This window comes from Vigna angularis, chromosome 10 (assembly GCF_016808095.1).
Source record: "Vigna angularis cultivar LongXiaoDou No.4 chromosome 10, ASM1680809v1, whole genome shotgun sequence".
NCBI classification, from domain to species: Eukaryota; Viridiplantae; Streptophyta; class Magnoliopsida; order Fabales; family Fabaceae; genus Vigna; species Vigna angularis.
Genome location: NC_068979.1, coordinates 5,246,417 through 5,260,752, shown reverse-complemented (window position 1 = coordinate 5,260,752; position 14,336 = coordinate 5,246,417). Strand labels below are relative to the sequence as shown.

Below are 14,336 nucleotides of genomic sequence, written 5' to 3'. Positions count from 1 at the left end.
AACAATTTACAATTTTAGATAATAATATTTATTATTTTAATTGTCAAAGTAATATTTTTTTTTTTTACTTTTAAGGTTGAGATGCTTAGGGAAATAATAAAAACACCTTTTAAGCATATTGTGAGTGTTTGCATAAAACTTTTTCAATAGACAAGTTCCTTGAAGCAACCTAAGGCAACTTCTGAACATTTCTAATTGAAGCTACTCTTGTCATTATAAAGTAAAGATGCGAAAATAGAAAATGCATTTTGCACGATAGCTAAATAATGATAAAGATGGGCTCTAGCTGCTATGAACTTGAATTGGATGTAGGTGATGGGTGATCGAGTTTTTTGGAATGATGAATTCTCTCTGAACTTTTAGGAGTTTTGTCTGACTTTTATGTTTGGAAAGTGATAGAGCCATGCTCATAATATAGCTATTAATTACACAGAAGAAGAGAAAATAGGCACGCAAAAGAGGCAAAATGATCAAAGGGAAGACCAGTCATCATAGGACGAAATATTTGAAAAAGACAAACTTTTTGAAATTGGGTGCCTCTGTTACCTCTCTGTCCTGTTCCTTTCCCATTTTGAACTGAGTTATGGTCAGCTATGTGTTGCTGTTTTATCATGGCATAGTTATGATGAAAGATTTTCAATGTGCCCAACAATAATTCTGTGTGATATAATGATTCTCCTTCATATTGAACTTTTGCATGCTTTGTTTAGACTTAGGAGAAGCATTAGGCAAACCAAAAACTTAGGTTGTGTTGACCAATAGGTTACAACTTAAATTGTTTGGCAAAAACAAGTCTGCTTCAGATTTTCTATCATACCAGAAAGAAGATTGTGACATGATTGAAGTCTATTTGGGAGGAGTAGGATAGTGTTATAATTTCGATAGCAAAGGGACCACGAGTATGACCGAGGGGTGTGTGCCAAATGAAAAGGGTTCTTCTGATGTACAACCAAGAGACAGAAAATGTGCATAATGTGATATCTATCTATAGACTAAAGTTGCTACCTAGAAATATAGCATCAAAAGCTAATAAGGAGCCAGCATTCTCCACATGCACGTAATATTAGGTGCGTTATGCTTTTGGTTAAAAGTGCCAAATTTATGTAAGCCAGTTTTGTTTCCGCATAATCTACCTCTTTTAGCTACCATGCAAATATTGGTGTAGATGTTTGGTCTAGCGGCTTAATTATGAGACCACATAAGTTAAATGGAAAGGACTACCACCAAAAACAAACACTTTTTTTCCACCAACCTAAACAATATTGCTTACTCTATTCTTTATATCAAACAAATTCTTCACTTTTACATTCAAAATTTCAAACCCAGTAATAATGTTTGAATAAATTATTTAAATTAACAAGCTTTTCACATCAGAGCTTATGTTGTAAGTTTCACTACTTGAAATAGGCTAAAAGAGTAATCATTCTCTAAAGCCTTTTTCAGGGACCACCAAAAGCCTAAGTTAAACGAACACAGACCATGAATGCTTTATTTCATCTTTAACATGCCCTATCACGCAAGAGCCCCTCTAGCTTTCAAGCATAAATAATGCACATGTCCTTCCATCATGCGCTGATATTAAAGTTTTTATTAAGATAATGACAGATACATTAGGTTAAATCACGTCAATGATTTCTTCTAATCTGGACATTGTCATCATTTTACACTTTTTCCTTCTAACAGGTGTAGTCTACAACAGCTGGGTGTGCGCATAATACTCCTCATAACTTATGTACTTAAATGCCTTGAACGGCTATGTCATACATATATCACAGTGATTGACATCATAAGTAGTTCGAAGTTCAACAAATAACAGATACAATAAAACTCATTTATGTCTATTATCAAACTATATATATAATAGAGTCTGAGCATTCATATCATTGAAGATCAGAAAAGCAGTCAAATCCTGGTTCATCTTGTCTTGTTAGATATGTGACTGGATAACCAATCCAACCCTTCGTAGAGTCCTAGCCCAGATGTGGCACAGGTTGGTTGGATGAACCTTCATAAATAAATAACAAAAAACAGCTAAAATTAGTTATTCATTGAACATTATTAATTCTCACGAAGTTGTTATGTGTGATTGCTAAATGATTAGAGTTTTAAACCTATGCCTTGGTTTCTGATATTGAATCATTGTAATTAAAATGTGACATACCAGCGACGCAGGCGAAGTGAATGTAAACCAAGTTTGTCTGTAATTTCCGCAACACTTAAAGCATTAGGAAGGTCTTGCTTATTGGCAAACACCAGAACTGTAGCATCGCGAAGTTCATCCTGCAATGCTCATCACCAAACAAGATTATTGCATCATTTAACTGTCCGAGGACAAAGCTTGCTGATTTTCATTTGGGGAATCTTCTGATAAAATTTAACCATGGTTCAAAGCCTTACTTGTTTAACTAAAATTACTGACCTCACTTAGCATTCTGTGCAATTCGTCTCTGGCTTCCAAAATTCTGTCTCTATCGTTACTGTCTACCACAAAGATAAGACCTTGTGTGTTCTGAAAATAGTGTCTCCACAATGGTCGAATCTACATATATAGGATTTGGCATAGAATCGGATTATAGTAGTTTTTGTAACATGTGCATGGATCGTTACCATATACTGATGATCCCATAAAAATTATATTTTGGTAGACAAATCTGTAACCGCAGGATTTCAAGGTTCGTTTCTTAATAAATTAAGATGTATCCAGAAAAACACAAAATACCTTGTCCTGCCCTCCAACATCCCAGACGGTGAAGCTGACATTTTTGTACTCAACAGTCTCCACATTGAAGCCTGATCCATCAAACACATATGCCCAATTTTAATCATTTCATTTGTCACCCATATTGTAAATATAATTATCTTTCAATTTTTATAATTTAAAAGTGTAACTTTTTCTTTTTCATTTCTCTCAATATGAAGTTCATGAGAGAAATAAGGTGGATCAATCACACGTCCTTGAGTACAGTATATATATAGTACGAATTCAGAATATTTGTCTAAGAACAGAGGGAAAAAAGGTACGGTGACTAGTATGAACCTATTGTGGGTATTGTAGTGACGATTTCTCCCAGTTTAAGTTTATAGAGTATTGTTGTTTTCCCAGCTGCATCAAGACCCACCATGAGGATCCTCATTTCTTTCTTCGCATAAAACAATCTCATTAGCCGTGACACCGTCAAACCCATTGTTGCCTCTGTTTCAATCAAAATTTTGGCTGAAAAACCCACCTAAAATGTAAACAGTGGAAAATTAAAAACAAAATTAACCATAGAATTCTTTTCATACCAAAAATCAGAGTGAGACCTTTGAAATTCTTTTTCTCTTTACTTTTTTCTCTTTCAAACTTTGATGGAAGGAGAGGAAGGTACTACCTCAAAAAGATGTACTTTTTCGCAAGCAGAGGAAACTTAAAAATTACTCTGTTGCTCGTATATTTTATAACCATGTGACCAGAAAATAGCACCGGGAATCAATACTGCACTAGTAGAAAGAGGAATAGGATTCGAGTGTAGATAGCTGAACGAATAAAGTGGAATGATGGGCATGCCATTTGAAACCATGGGTAATAAAAAGCGACTTATTATGATTGTCCCTCCATGCAAAAGCGATCTTCTGATATGAATTTTCTAGTCCCATCCAGAAGTGAGATTCGGATGACACACTACAGAAGTTACATCAGCGTCAAACCAAAGCGAGGGTTCACGCAAAAGCAACAAACCTCGATTTTCTAAAAAACATGTTTTTGTTAATGTGGATGTGAAAATACCGAAAAATGGTATAGCTGGTTTGGCTAATCAGCCTTGGAATAGAAAGTAAAAACAGGGATTTATAGGATTAATTCGGATACAATACTGAATACATCGCACTACTTTGTCCATGTCTTCGTGACTACCGGACAACATAGCAATAACAATAAAAGAATAAATTTACACATTGCCAAACCTATTTCCTTGGCTAAACAAATGGATCAAGGACACTGCATGGTTACATTACTTTTTGGCCACGGCATCTTTGGCGGACTGTAGAGTGGATGTAACAGCAGCAGCAGCACCGGCAAGTATTCCACCACTGGTGTTTTTCGTTGTATGGACCTGGTGAATTACATCAACCTTCCTCATTTCTTGACCTTGCCCTGCTGAAGATCGATAATCCACACTTTCCACCTTTTTCTCCTCGCAATTCTGTGCATTCGCAGTCTCATTCTGACAGAAGGATTCATACAGATTCATTCATTTATCATTAGAACTGCAAAATACATAAACAGAAAAAGGTTCTGGAGTTACATACTAACCTTGGATTGTTCATTCATGTTAACCAATTAAATTAAAAATTATAGATCACTTCCTCCGGGGTTATTAGTAATGGAATTTGGGCTTTTAAGAGTGGAGGAAGGCAAATCAAGACTATCTATGAATACGGAGAACAAATGCGGAGTAAAAGGACCTAAATAACTACGCACCCCACATGTCACCGCTTGGCATGTCCTCACATTCGGTAATTGAATTGATGACATTTTTGGAAGGGAGCCTAAAATTAAAAACATTCTTTTGTTTAACCAGGTGATTATTGATTGATAGCGTATCTACAATTCAGGAATTGATTACAAATGTAATTTGACCCGATTTGACAATGATATTCGATCGTCACAAAATAATGCAAAAGAAAAGCTGAAAATGGAATTGGAGATAAACAAGCCAGAAATTGCTTGACTAGGATCAGAAACAACAATTTGTTGATGACAATAGAAAAATCTACAAGGCAAAATATATCTGGCTATATTTTTCTAGGCTGATATATGTTATAACTTGATAACACAACTATCCTAGAACACCTAATCAATATAATATCCCCTGTCAATTTCACACATGAAACATAACCAAAACAGTTGAACAGGTTGCTAATTGAGATTAACAACTAAAGGACGCCTCCCTCCTTCCTTAACAAGTCATAAGAGGTGACCCACTACAGTGAACATCCGAAATATCAGAAAGCCTCTGTCTGGGAGACAACGTTGCGATGCCAGCAGCATCAAAATCAATATTGGCAATATTCTTTCTCTTGTGAGTTTCTGAACTGCTTTTCTCTTCCGAAACCTCAGCGATTGGGCTCAACCCCTCTATTTCCTTGTGACCAACAGAAAGCATAGCTTGAGCTTCAGCCACAGCCGTCCCATCATCATCTGCAGCATATAATATCTTCTGAATCGCCCCAACGATCTGAATCATCATAAACAACAATCACAGCACACATGATCATTACCTAATAGCAACACCAGTTTTTCGAGTTCACCAGTCAATAACTAAAAACAACGAAAACACAGTACCGGAGAGTGTTCTATCTCAGGAGTCTGGCACAGTATCTCAATATCTCTCAGTTTTGCAAAGTAGAAGTCCCGTTCTTTCTCCAGACTATCGATGGACAACTTCAATTCCGTTATCTGCATCAACTTGAATATTAGAGAAATGTATTTTCATCATTCGTTTGATAATTCTCGTTTACGTGAAAACAGAAAAAACCTTTTCCTCATAGGCAGGGCCACCTGCACTAGGTGCTCTCGCGACCTTAACAGCCTGATTTGTAGGGTTTGCATTGGAAACCTCGGTTCTTCGAGAATTATGGGAAGACTGAGGTCTCTGCGACGAAGAACCCTTGGTAGAGGCTTGGGAGTTTGCAGATTTCTTACTCGTTTCTCTTCCTCCTCTGCAAACCTCTCTCCTCTCCAAAGCATTATACCTACAAACATTCAGCATATTGTATTTTAATTTTAAATTTAAATAATTTATATCCCCAATACCTAAACATTGCACTACAGAATCCAAAGTTCACAAGATTCTCCCCGCCTGGTTAGGTTTGAATTTCAATCCTAAACCCAAATTATCAATTCAAAACAACTAGCCAATGATAGCAAGTTAATTTCAGCGAATTAAAATAGGAATCTGCAAGGATAAATATATAGGTAAGAGAATCAAATTAAGATTGTATTACATGTTCTGTCCTGAATTGACAGAATCACAGTATCTTTTCATCCACTGCATGAACTCGAGGTTATCCAGTGGCCTTCCTTTCACGAGCTTGCTGACTTCGATGTGCTGTCAGACACAATGAGCAATTCAGTAACCCAATTAAAGATCGTCCAAAATTAAAGCAAAAACAGATACCATATTGAAAGAGGAGGAAGGGAGAATGTTGTTACCTTGGTGATTTTGAGTTTGTTGAAGACATCTTGAAGAACCTTGTAGTTCTGAATCATCTCATACTCGTTCTTGGCATCGAAATTGACTTTGTGCATCGGCACGATCCCTGGATGAGCCGCATCGAGAAGCTGGCAGTGAACTGCGCCAGAACATGCCTGGAAATTTTTCGATCAAACGAAATTAACAGAGTAAGAAACTGTGAAAGAAAACTTAAACAAAGTATAAAAAGAACTGGATCAGGACCTCTTCGACTTTGGAGAGACTGAGTTGCAGAGTCGAGTTGATCCAAGAAAGAATCTCAGATCTGCCGACGAAGTAAGCCGCATCCATAATTCCAATGTTGGTCGCCATTTCTCTCTTTCTCTCTCTCTCTCCCTATGCTCTTTTGTGTTCTCTTTCTACTAACGGCTCTTTCGCAAAGAAACAGAGGTGGTATATATATGGAGAGTGGAGCGGGAGTTTTCAAATTCAAAATCTCCTGATAGGTGATAAACGTCTCTAAGCTGTCTTAATAAGGAATCCACGCAACGTTCGTCTAAGCTGAATGTGGTGTGGACCGAACATTTTGGGTTGGGCTTTAATTTCAGTACTTGGGCTTATAGCAATTTCTTGCATAGTGGGCTTTAACAAAAACACTCTAAATCGCTTTCATATCATACATCTCAAAACTTGCGACCTTAAATAATTACTACTATTTGACCATTAGTCGGTGCAAGACTATAGTCAACAAATAAACAAACCTAATTTTAATGACAAAAAATATACAAGTAATAAAATATAACAATTAAAGGAAAAAAAAAATTTGATAATGTTTTTTTACAAATAAAAATGTTTTATTGTTATTCATTAGTATCTAGCCTTCTGGTGACGTGATAAAAAGTATCAGAATAAGTGATCTTCCTTCTAGCCTTTTTTATTCTTCCAAGTCTTCGTGATTATTTATAAGTTCCCTTTCAAATCAAATCTACTAATTATTTTTACCAAATATTATAACTTAATTTATAGCTTTTCAGCCAATAAATAATAAATATTCCACATTAACAATATATATCATTTTTCTGTCTCTTAATATAAAAGGTGACTAGCCAGCCACATGTAATTGATTACTCAGTCGAAAAGTTGTATGCTGAAAATGATTAGATAATAAGTCATAATAATTTTAAAAAAAATTACTAACTTTTCACATATTTGTTGATAACTAAATTATTTTTAATTCTCGTGGATTAATCAAAAGGTCTTTTGTACACAAAAATGAAGATTAACATACAAATTAAATTCATAAGAAAAATTATAATTCTGGCAATTATTTTTCTTTTGCCTCTTAACGAATTTGTTTAATTGTTTATTACATGACTAGGTTTGATTTGGAAAAAACGTATACGTTGGAAGAAATAAAGGAGACAGACTGTCTCGGACGGTTTGTCTTTAAGAAATTTGGATGCAGCATCATTTTAATACTGAAATTTAAGAATAAAATAACAATATACAATTATCTCGGTATTTATATATAAAAAGAATTAAAAATATTAACATAGTGATAAGAACAACCAATATTAGAAAAGTTTATCATTGTCAATTTTAAACTTTCAGAAAATATTATGGTAAAGTGATTACAAATATAGTTCTTATGGCATTTTCAATAATTGTGTTCCTTTTATTTTGGATCCCACCGAGAAAAATCAGTCATGTTATTACTGTAAATAACTGATCGTTTGGATTGGGCTTTCCCTTCTTAATTACTTCGGCTTATAACAATTTGTATTCTAATAGCCTTTAGAATCTTCTTAGAGAGACATTCCCTCTATCACGGCTTTCTACACCTTTCCAATTTTTTCTAATTACAAACATATCATATTTTCTTTTATCCTTTACCTTTTTTAACTCTTTTTTTAAAACCCTAATTTTTTACTTTCTTATCCACTCATTCACACATTACACCCCACCCCCACATTCTTACTTTCTCTCTTCCTCTCTTATTCTCCTCTTCCTCTTTCCCCAATTTCTCATCTTTCTCTTTCCTCAATTTCCCATTTTTGTCAAGATTCTTTGTGAACATGTATTGTCTATGTGTTGAATGTTGCTATGTGCTTCTGTTTTGTGTTAAATGAAGAAGAGAAATGCGAAAGGCGGCAACAAATATGAGGTACCCATAGAACACTTAAACGGATCTCGAAATCCGTCCACGGACATCGACATCCATTTACCCTTTAATGGATGTCGATATCCGTCGACGAATTTTGAGATATGTTTAAGTGTTCTATGTATACTCCATATCCGTTTAAGGGTACTGAATTTTGTATTCACATCTGGGAACCTTCTGCTTGGCACCACCACTTGACCACCTTCGACCACCATAATAGCACAATTAGAGGGAAGAAGAAGCAAGATAAATTTGATTTCCGTGGAAGTGCTTGCGTGTGGGACTGCATTGATACAATGGGTGGATGTTGGTGAAGGTAAATATATTTTAACCATCATGAATTAAATATCTTACAAGGGCAAAAGAGAAATAGGAAGTGTAATAAGTAATGTGAGGTAGTGAAGGAAATAACACTCATCACCTTATATCTTGCATTGTATCCTTGTGGGCTTTAGGACATTCGACGAGACATAATTAGTATTATTTTATCATTGGTCTGTGCAATACCCTAGTTAACAAATAAACAAACATTAATTTATTAGGAGAAAACATATGTAAAAGGATAAAAAAATATTACAATTTGAGGGAAAAATATTATACTTTTAATAGTGCCTATTTATAAATAAAAATATTTTAATATTATTGGTTAGTATTTACCATTTAGGTGACCGTGAGTAAAATTATTAGAATAGGTGGCTTTCTTTCTATCCATTTTAACTTATTTTCAGACTTTATGGACTATTCATAAGGCCCAATCAAAATAAATGTATTAATGATTTTTACCAAATAGTATTAGCTAATTAATTATTCTTAGGAAGAAGGTTAGAGGTAGAGGAAGGTGAAGGAAGAAAAAAAAAATCTTGAAGACTACTAATATAAATATGACGAGTTAATGATAATTTGACAAAAATAATCAAATTAATTTTTCTTAATAAATATTAAGATTTAATTCAGTAAAAAAGATACATAGGAATTAAAGTGAATCATACCAAATTACTAGGTAAGCTTAAAATTTGTATTAAAATTCTATCTAAACAACCAAATGAAAATTATTCTAACCATGAGATAAATTATAATTTGTTATTTTTTTTTTCTTATACTCATATCTATATTCATATATACCATACATGGACATAGTGATATTAGTACAAAATAGACTTATAACGTCTTACATCCAGTATTAGCACAAAAATAACCAACCTAAAAGATTATTAGTGGTTTTTTTGTAAATAAAATGAAGAGTTTGACACCATACATTAATCATGGCCAATGCCATGTCACATTTAAATGTTTGTTTGCAAAGGCGACATCATACGATTTTTAAACATTTAAAAAAGTCGGTTAAAAGGCATGTTCTCAAGGAATATAACATCTGATAATGAAAGAGCCAACGTCATATATTCTTTAAACATTTATTTAGAGAGGGGTTAACATCTAATGATGTTTTAAACATGGTAAGCCCCATTGACAACTAATATTCATCATACAAAGAGAATGCAAAGTTGAATAAATTTATTCCATGCACAAAAAGAGAAAACCTAAGTTGAAATCCATGTTACAAACGCGAGCGTCGCTTTTTTTCATATCATCTACATAATTGTTTTAATATTAACCTATATTTTAAATGTTTTCAAATTAATTAGAGTTGTGAGTAAGCTCAAATTACAACAAATTCAAGTACTGTATCGAAAGTTTCAAACTCATTCATATTAAAGTTATTAATATTTGCATGTCAATTTATGACCTTGAAATTGAATATTTTATGTCATGTTTAGCGTAACAAGCAACCATATTTATGGGCATTTGATTATTATGTCATCTCTTGGATAAAAGTCATCATTCAAGTAGGTACTAGACATGATTGGGTTGAGTTAATAATATTTATCTTTCACTTATTACAAATCACATCAAAATCTAAACATTAACATGCATACATAATAAAGTTATGTTATTTTTGCAACACTTCAAGAATCCATCACCTATAACGAATGACATAATAAAAAAAATAAGACAAAAGTGTATAAGATATCTAGTAGAACGGTGGAATTAGGATTCACAATAACAATTGTGTTTTCCTTGAAAGTTGTCTAGGACAAGTTTTTTATTATTTTAGTTTTGTTCTAATAGTCTTAGTTTTGATAGTTTTGGTATTAGTTGTCTCATTTTGTTTGTTTTAATGGTTTTAGTTTTGAAATATAATGTGTGTTGGGAATTTTTCAAACAATTCTAAAACGTTTTCTGTTTTTCAGTTTGGGTAAATTGTAAATATTAAAATAATTGAAAAAAGACATTATTTGTTGTTGCCCCTTTAAAGTTAGATGTGTCACCAATTGCCTGTCGATCTATTGTGATGTCTATCATTAAGAAAATCATACTTTCTTACCACCAACATTTTTTGACCTTTATTTTTAAAACTGAGATTAATTTGATATTTTTGACTAAAATGTTGAAGTTTCTTCTAACATTAAATATCAAAACTAACTAACATATTTCAAAAGTCTTTTTTGTAGTAGAGTAAAAAAAATGTAAATATGTATATTTTTTATTGTAAATTTTATCAATGAGATTAGTATAGATAAATTGTGTGTACATTTGTATCTCATAAGTGATAAAAATATTAATGTAATTTTGAAATAATATTTTAATTTTACTCATAATAATCGTACTTTTATTAATTATTGATTTTATTATAGGTAAATGTTGTTTAAAGGTGAACTTTTTCAATAAGATTTATTACTACTTACTTATATTTACTTTTTTTAACTACATATATAACATATACACATCAATAAAATACTCAACAACTCTAATAAGTGTTTTTTTTTATATTTTCTTTCATATTATTTTTTTCTTAAACAATTTTAGTAAACGGGTTCAGAGATCATTTACTTAATTTGGTTCATCTGATGAATTGTTTTATATAGGAAAAGGAACACATTATTTTTGTCTTATGGATCGCAATGCATGTGTTTTATTTTTAACGATAGTGTCATGCGTGCTTTAATCTAAACTCTTCTTAATCTCTTATTGTATTGATATTGTTTTTTTTTTTATAATAATTGTTTGACTTTATCAATCACATTTATTTTTTTATGTGTGTTTTCTCTAACATTCTTAGATAGAAGATCTATTTATTAAACCTTTTAATGCAAAATTAAAAAGGAATATTATATAAGTGAAGTCACTCAAGCAACCCTAAAAAATTTTACGGATGAAATTGTTTTTACTCACAAAGCGAAGGAATTTTTGGCTCACTGTGTCAGAACCCATTAAAACCCGAACTCATTAAAACCCACTAAAAACCCAAGTAGTGGGAGCCAAGTGCCAAGGAGAGAGTCAACGTTTCAGATAGTGAAAAACAGGTGGTTGCAGGAGAGTGGTCGTTCGGTTTTGGTGACGGCAATATTTAAGGCCAAATTTCAAATGTCGTGCTATTTCTCTGCATGCTTTCCTTCTTCTCCAAACTGCTGAAACCATTTCCTCCTCCTTCTCTCTAAATCTCATTCATCTTCTCTCTAAGAAAATCTCATCTTTCTTCTTCCGATCACCTCTCAGGCATCGTTTGAACTCTCCCGGCGTCAAGGGCTTTCATTTAAACCGATCGGGTTGTGGTTCTAAGCCAGTGAGTTACTTTCTCCTTAGCACGTTCGTTCTTTTCACATGCAAACCCAGATTTCTGGTTGCATGAGCGAATCGTATTCTTCTGAGTATTTCTGGTCTTCTGTTTGGTTCAGTTTCTTAAAGCGTGACATTCAAATGTTAAGGTCTTTGGTAGTGGTGAGCTTTATTCTGCATCTGTGAGCGTTCGATTACGTTTAGAGGTAAGGAAAGCTTATATAATTTGATTAAGATTCTTGTTTTGAACGTTTGTATGTTTGTATGATACTTTGTTTGATTATTTGATGAGTATGAAATATGCGTGTTACTGCATGGTTGGATGTGTGGATGGATGATTGATAAATGGTGTGAACTGAGTTGAGATAGGGTTTGATATTCAAACTGAAGTATTCTGAGTAAATGTTGTAGTATGGTCGAGCGTCATTAGTGATCTTTCTATTCTTCCTGGAAGTACATGGTCTTAATTGATTTCTGATGCTTTAGGGATATTGTCTAACAGTCACTCTGTAATACTCTGCAGAATTTTGTAAACTATAACCGAGAGTCAGTATTGACCGTTCAGTTTTCCTTTGAGCGTCCGTCTAAACTAAATTCTTTTTCTGGAGATAATTTCGTTCACGAAGATCGTTTTGTAATATTAGGTATATATATATGAGCGTTCGGCCTAAGTGTAGTTCTCCTTTAGGTTTCCTAAACAATTTAGTTAATGTATACTATACTACTTAAAGTCGTAGATGTTATCGTTATTTCTCATTAAAAATAAGTGTGGGCAAGTGTGTGTATACATATATATATATATATATATATATATATATATATATATATATATATATATATATATATATATATATTCATTTTATAAGTTTAGCAGTGCTCGATCTTGGACCAAACGTTCGGTCTCAGTAGCGCTCGTTCTTGATAAGTACTTGGTCTTGGACCAGTGCTCGTTCAATAGTGTTCGGTTTCTACAGGGTTCGGTCTTAAACCAAGCGTTGGGTCTCGTTTCTGTAATCTATTATTATCGTTTTTAGAATAAGAGTCTTAAGTCAAACTCAATAGCGTCCGTTACTTCATAGTTTCTCATCAGTTATTAGTATTGGGTGTCAAACAGTGTTGGTCTTTAAAAGGTGTTCGGCCTAGAGTCTTAGTACTCGGCCTATGCTTCCTGGCGTCCGGTTTGAACACTTAGGGGTCTATTTATTGAAGTGGATAAATTCGTAAATAGCGCTCGGTCATGTTAGTTTCTAAGAAGTGTATTCCATTCGGACTTGTGCTATGATGAGAAAGTGTGATCTTATTTCAATTGAATATATTAATGATGAAGTATAAGAGAATTTGAAATGTGATGCGAATGAAATAGTTTGGTTATGAAAGAGTATTCCAGGGAGGAATATCTCAGAAAGTGGTTATTGATTGGTAAAGTATGAATGTGGGCAAAGCTTAGCGGGCGTTTATCCTGATATTCCATGATTACTCATTCTCACGTAGAGAGGAGTAAGTCATGTGTGGGAATGACAGGAGGTCCTAGTCCATAAGGTTAACTTGGACGGAACGGATTAACCTCAGGTGGCAGCTGTTGAGGGTATCCCAGTTACTACATCACCCGGGTGCACAAACGTTGTAGCTACACAGGATTCATACAGTCCGGACAGTCAGAGTCAAGTGGTCGGTCTTTGTATGTCATGATGTATGAATTATGATTTGGTGGTTGTTTGATTTAATCACGAACATTGTATGTTTTTATTGAAACAATTAAATTACATAAGCTTACCCTATTTATCATCTTGTCTGTATCGTACTTTCGGTCGTTGTCCTGTTGCAATGATCATCCGTGTGGATGTGAGCAGAAGGACAAGAGTTGCTGGAAGAAGCACTAGAAGAGGTGGAAGTGAAGGCCGAACCTTAGGAACGTTTGATTAGTTGTTAGCCTCTTCTTTTGTAGGACCGTTCGGTATAAGTTTATTTTGTAAACCGTTCGGTGTAGTTGTAGCCAGTGTGCGATTTTTTTTTATTCTATGCTATTATGTAAGGTCGTTCGGCCATAATAGTATCTCGTTATGTTTAGAACTGATCTGTAGTATTATTAATGTAATTATTCTATTATATGGTTTTATACTGTACTTTTTGGATGTTACTGAAATATAACTTTTTTAATATGTAAATTGATTATTCTAGAATAATTAGAGATGGTTAAATAATTTTTACTCCTAAACATAATTTATGATAAAGAATTTTTTTTATTATCAATATATTTTAAATATTTCTTGTGATAAATTGTTTTAGCATGTTAAAATTGTTATTGAATTATGAAAAACATTGGAATTAAAAGGTAAATACGTTGAAAAAGATTTATTATTGAGAAATGAATTAATTTCAAGTAATTA

At 33.3% G+C, this 14,336-nt stretch overlaps 3 protein-coding genes across 5 annotated transcripts; all 3 read right to left on the bottom strand.

The window, feature by feature from the left end:
- Nucleotides 1–1,735: 1,735 nt before the first annotated feature.
- LOC108335223 (ADP-ribosylation factor 2) lies at nucleotides 1,736–3,495 on the bottom strand. Of its 3 annotated transcripts, none has more exons than XM_017571189.2 (6): nucleotides 3,372–3,495; nucleotides 3,038–3,227; nucleotides 2,720–2,790; nucleotides 2,420–2,539; nucleotides 2,162–2,280; nucleotides 1,736–2,005 (listed from the first exon to the last, which is right to left on the bottom strand). In XM_017571189.2, exons 2-6 carry the CDS (start codon nucleotides 3,183–3,185, stop codon nucleotides 1,915–1,917), a joined length of 549 nt encoding a protein of 182 aa, XP_017426678.1. In that variant the 5' UTR covers nucleotides 3,186–3,227; nucleotides 3,372–3,495; the 3' UTR covers nucleotides 1,736–1,914. The 3 variants fall into 3 exon arrangements, with proteins under 3 accessions (XP_017426678.1, XP_017426679.1, XP_017426680.1); XM_017571190.2 differs by having other exon boundaries at nucleotides 3,038–3,193; nucleotides 3,286–3,424; XM_017571191.2 differs by having other exon boundaries at nucleotides 3,304–3,408.
- A 332-nt stretch (nucleotides 3,496–3,827) lies between these two features.
- On the bottom strand, nucleotides 3,828–4,582 carry LOC108335243 (uncharacterized). Its single transcript, XM_017571220.2, has 2 exons — nucleotides 4,292–4,582; nucleotides 3,828–4,202 (listed from the first exon to the last, which is right to left on the bottom strand). Exons 1-2 carry the CDS (start codon nucleotides 4,307–4,309, stop codon nucleotides 3,990–3,992), a joined length of 231 nt encoding a protein of 76 aa, XP_017426709.1. The 5' UTR covers nucleotides 4,310–4,582; the 3' UTR covers nucleotides 3,828–3,989.
- A 123-nt stretch (nucleotides 4,583–4,705) lies between these two features.
- LOC108335242 (microtubule-associated protein RP/EB family member 1C) lies at nucleotides 4,706–6,659 on the bottom strand. Its single transcript, XM_017571218.2, has 6 exons — nucleotides 6,438–6,659; nucleotides 6,194–6,349; nucleotides 5,986–6,089; nucleotides 5,517–5,733; nucleotides 5,324–5,437; nucleotides 4,706–5,216 (listed from the first exon to the last, which is right to left on the bottom strand). The coding sequence occupies exons 1-6, from the start codon at nucleotides 6,543–6,545 to the stop codon at nucleotides 4,938–4,940; spliced, it is 978 nt and encodes a 325-aa protein (XP_017426707.1). The 5' UTR covers nucleotides 6,546–6,659; the 3' UTR covers nucleotides 4,706–4,937.
- Between the last annotated feature and the right edge of the window lie 7,677 nt (nucleotides 6,660–14,336).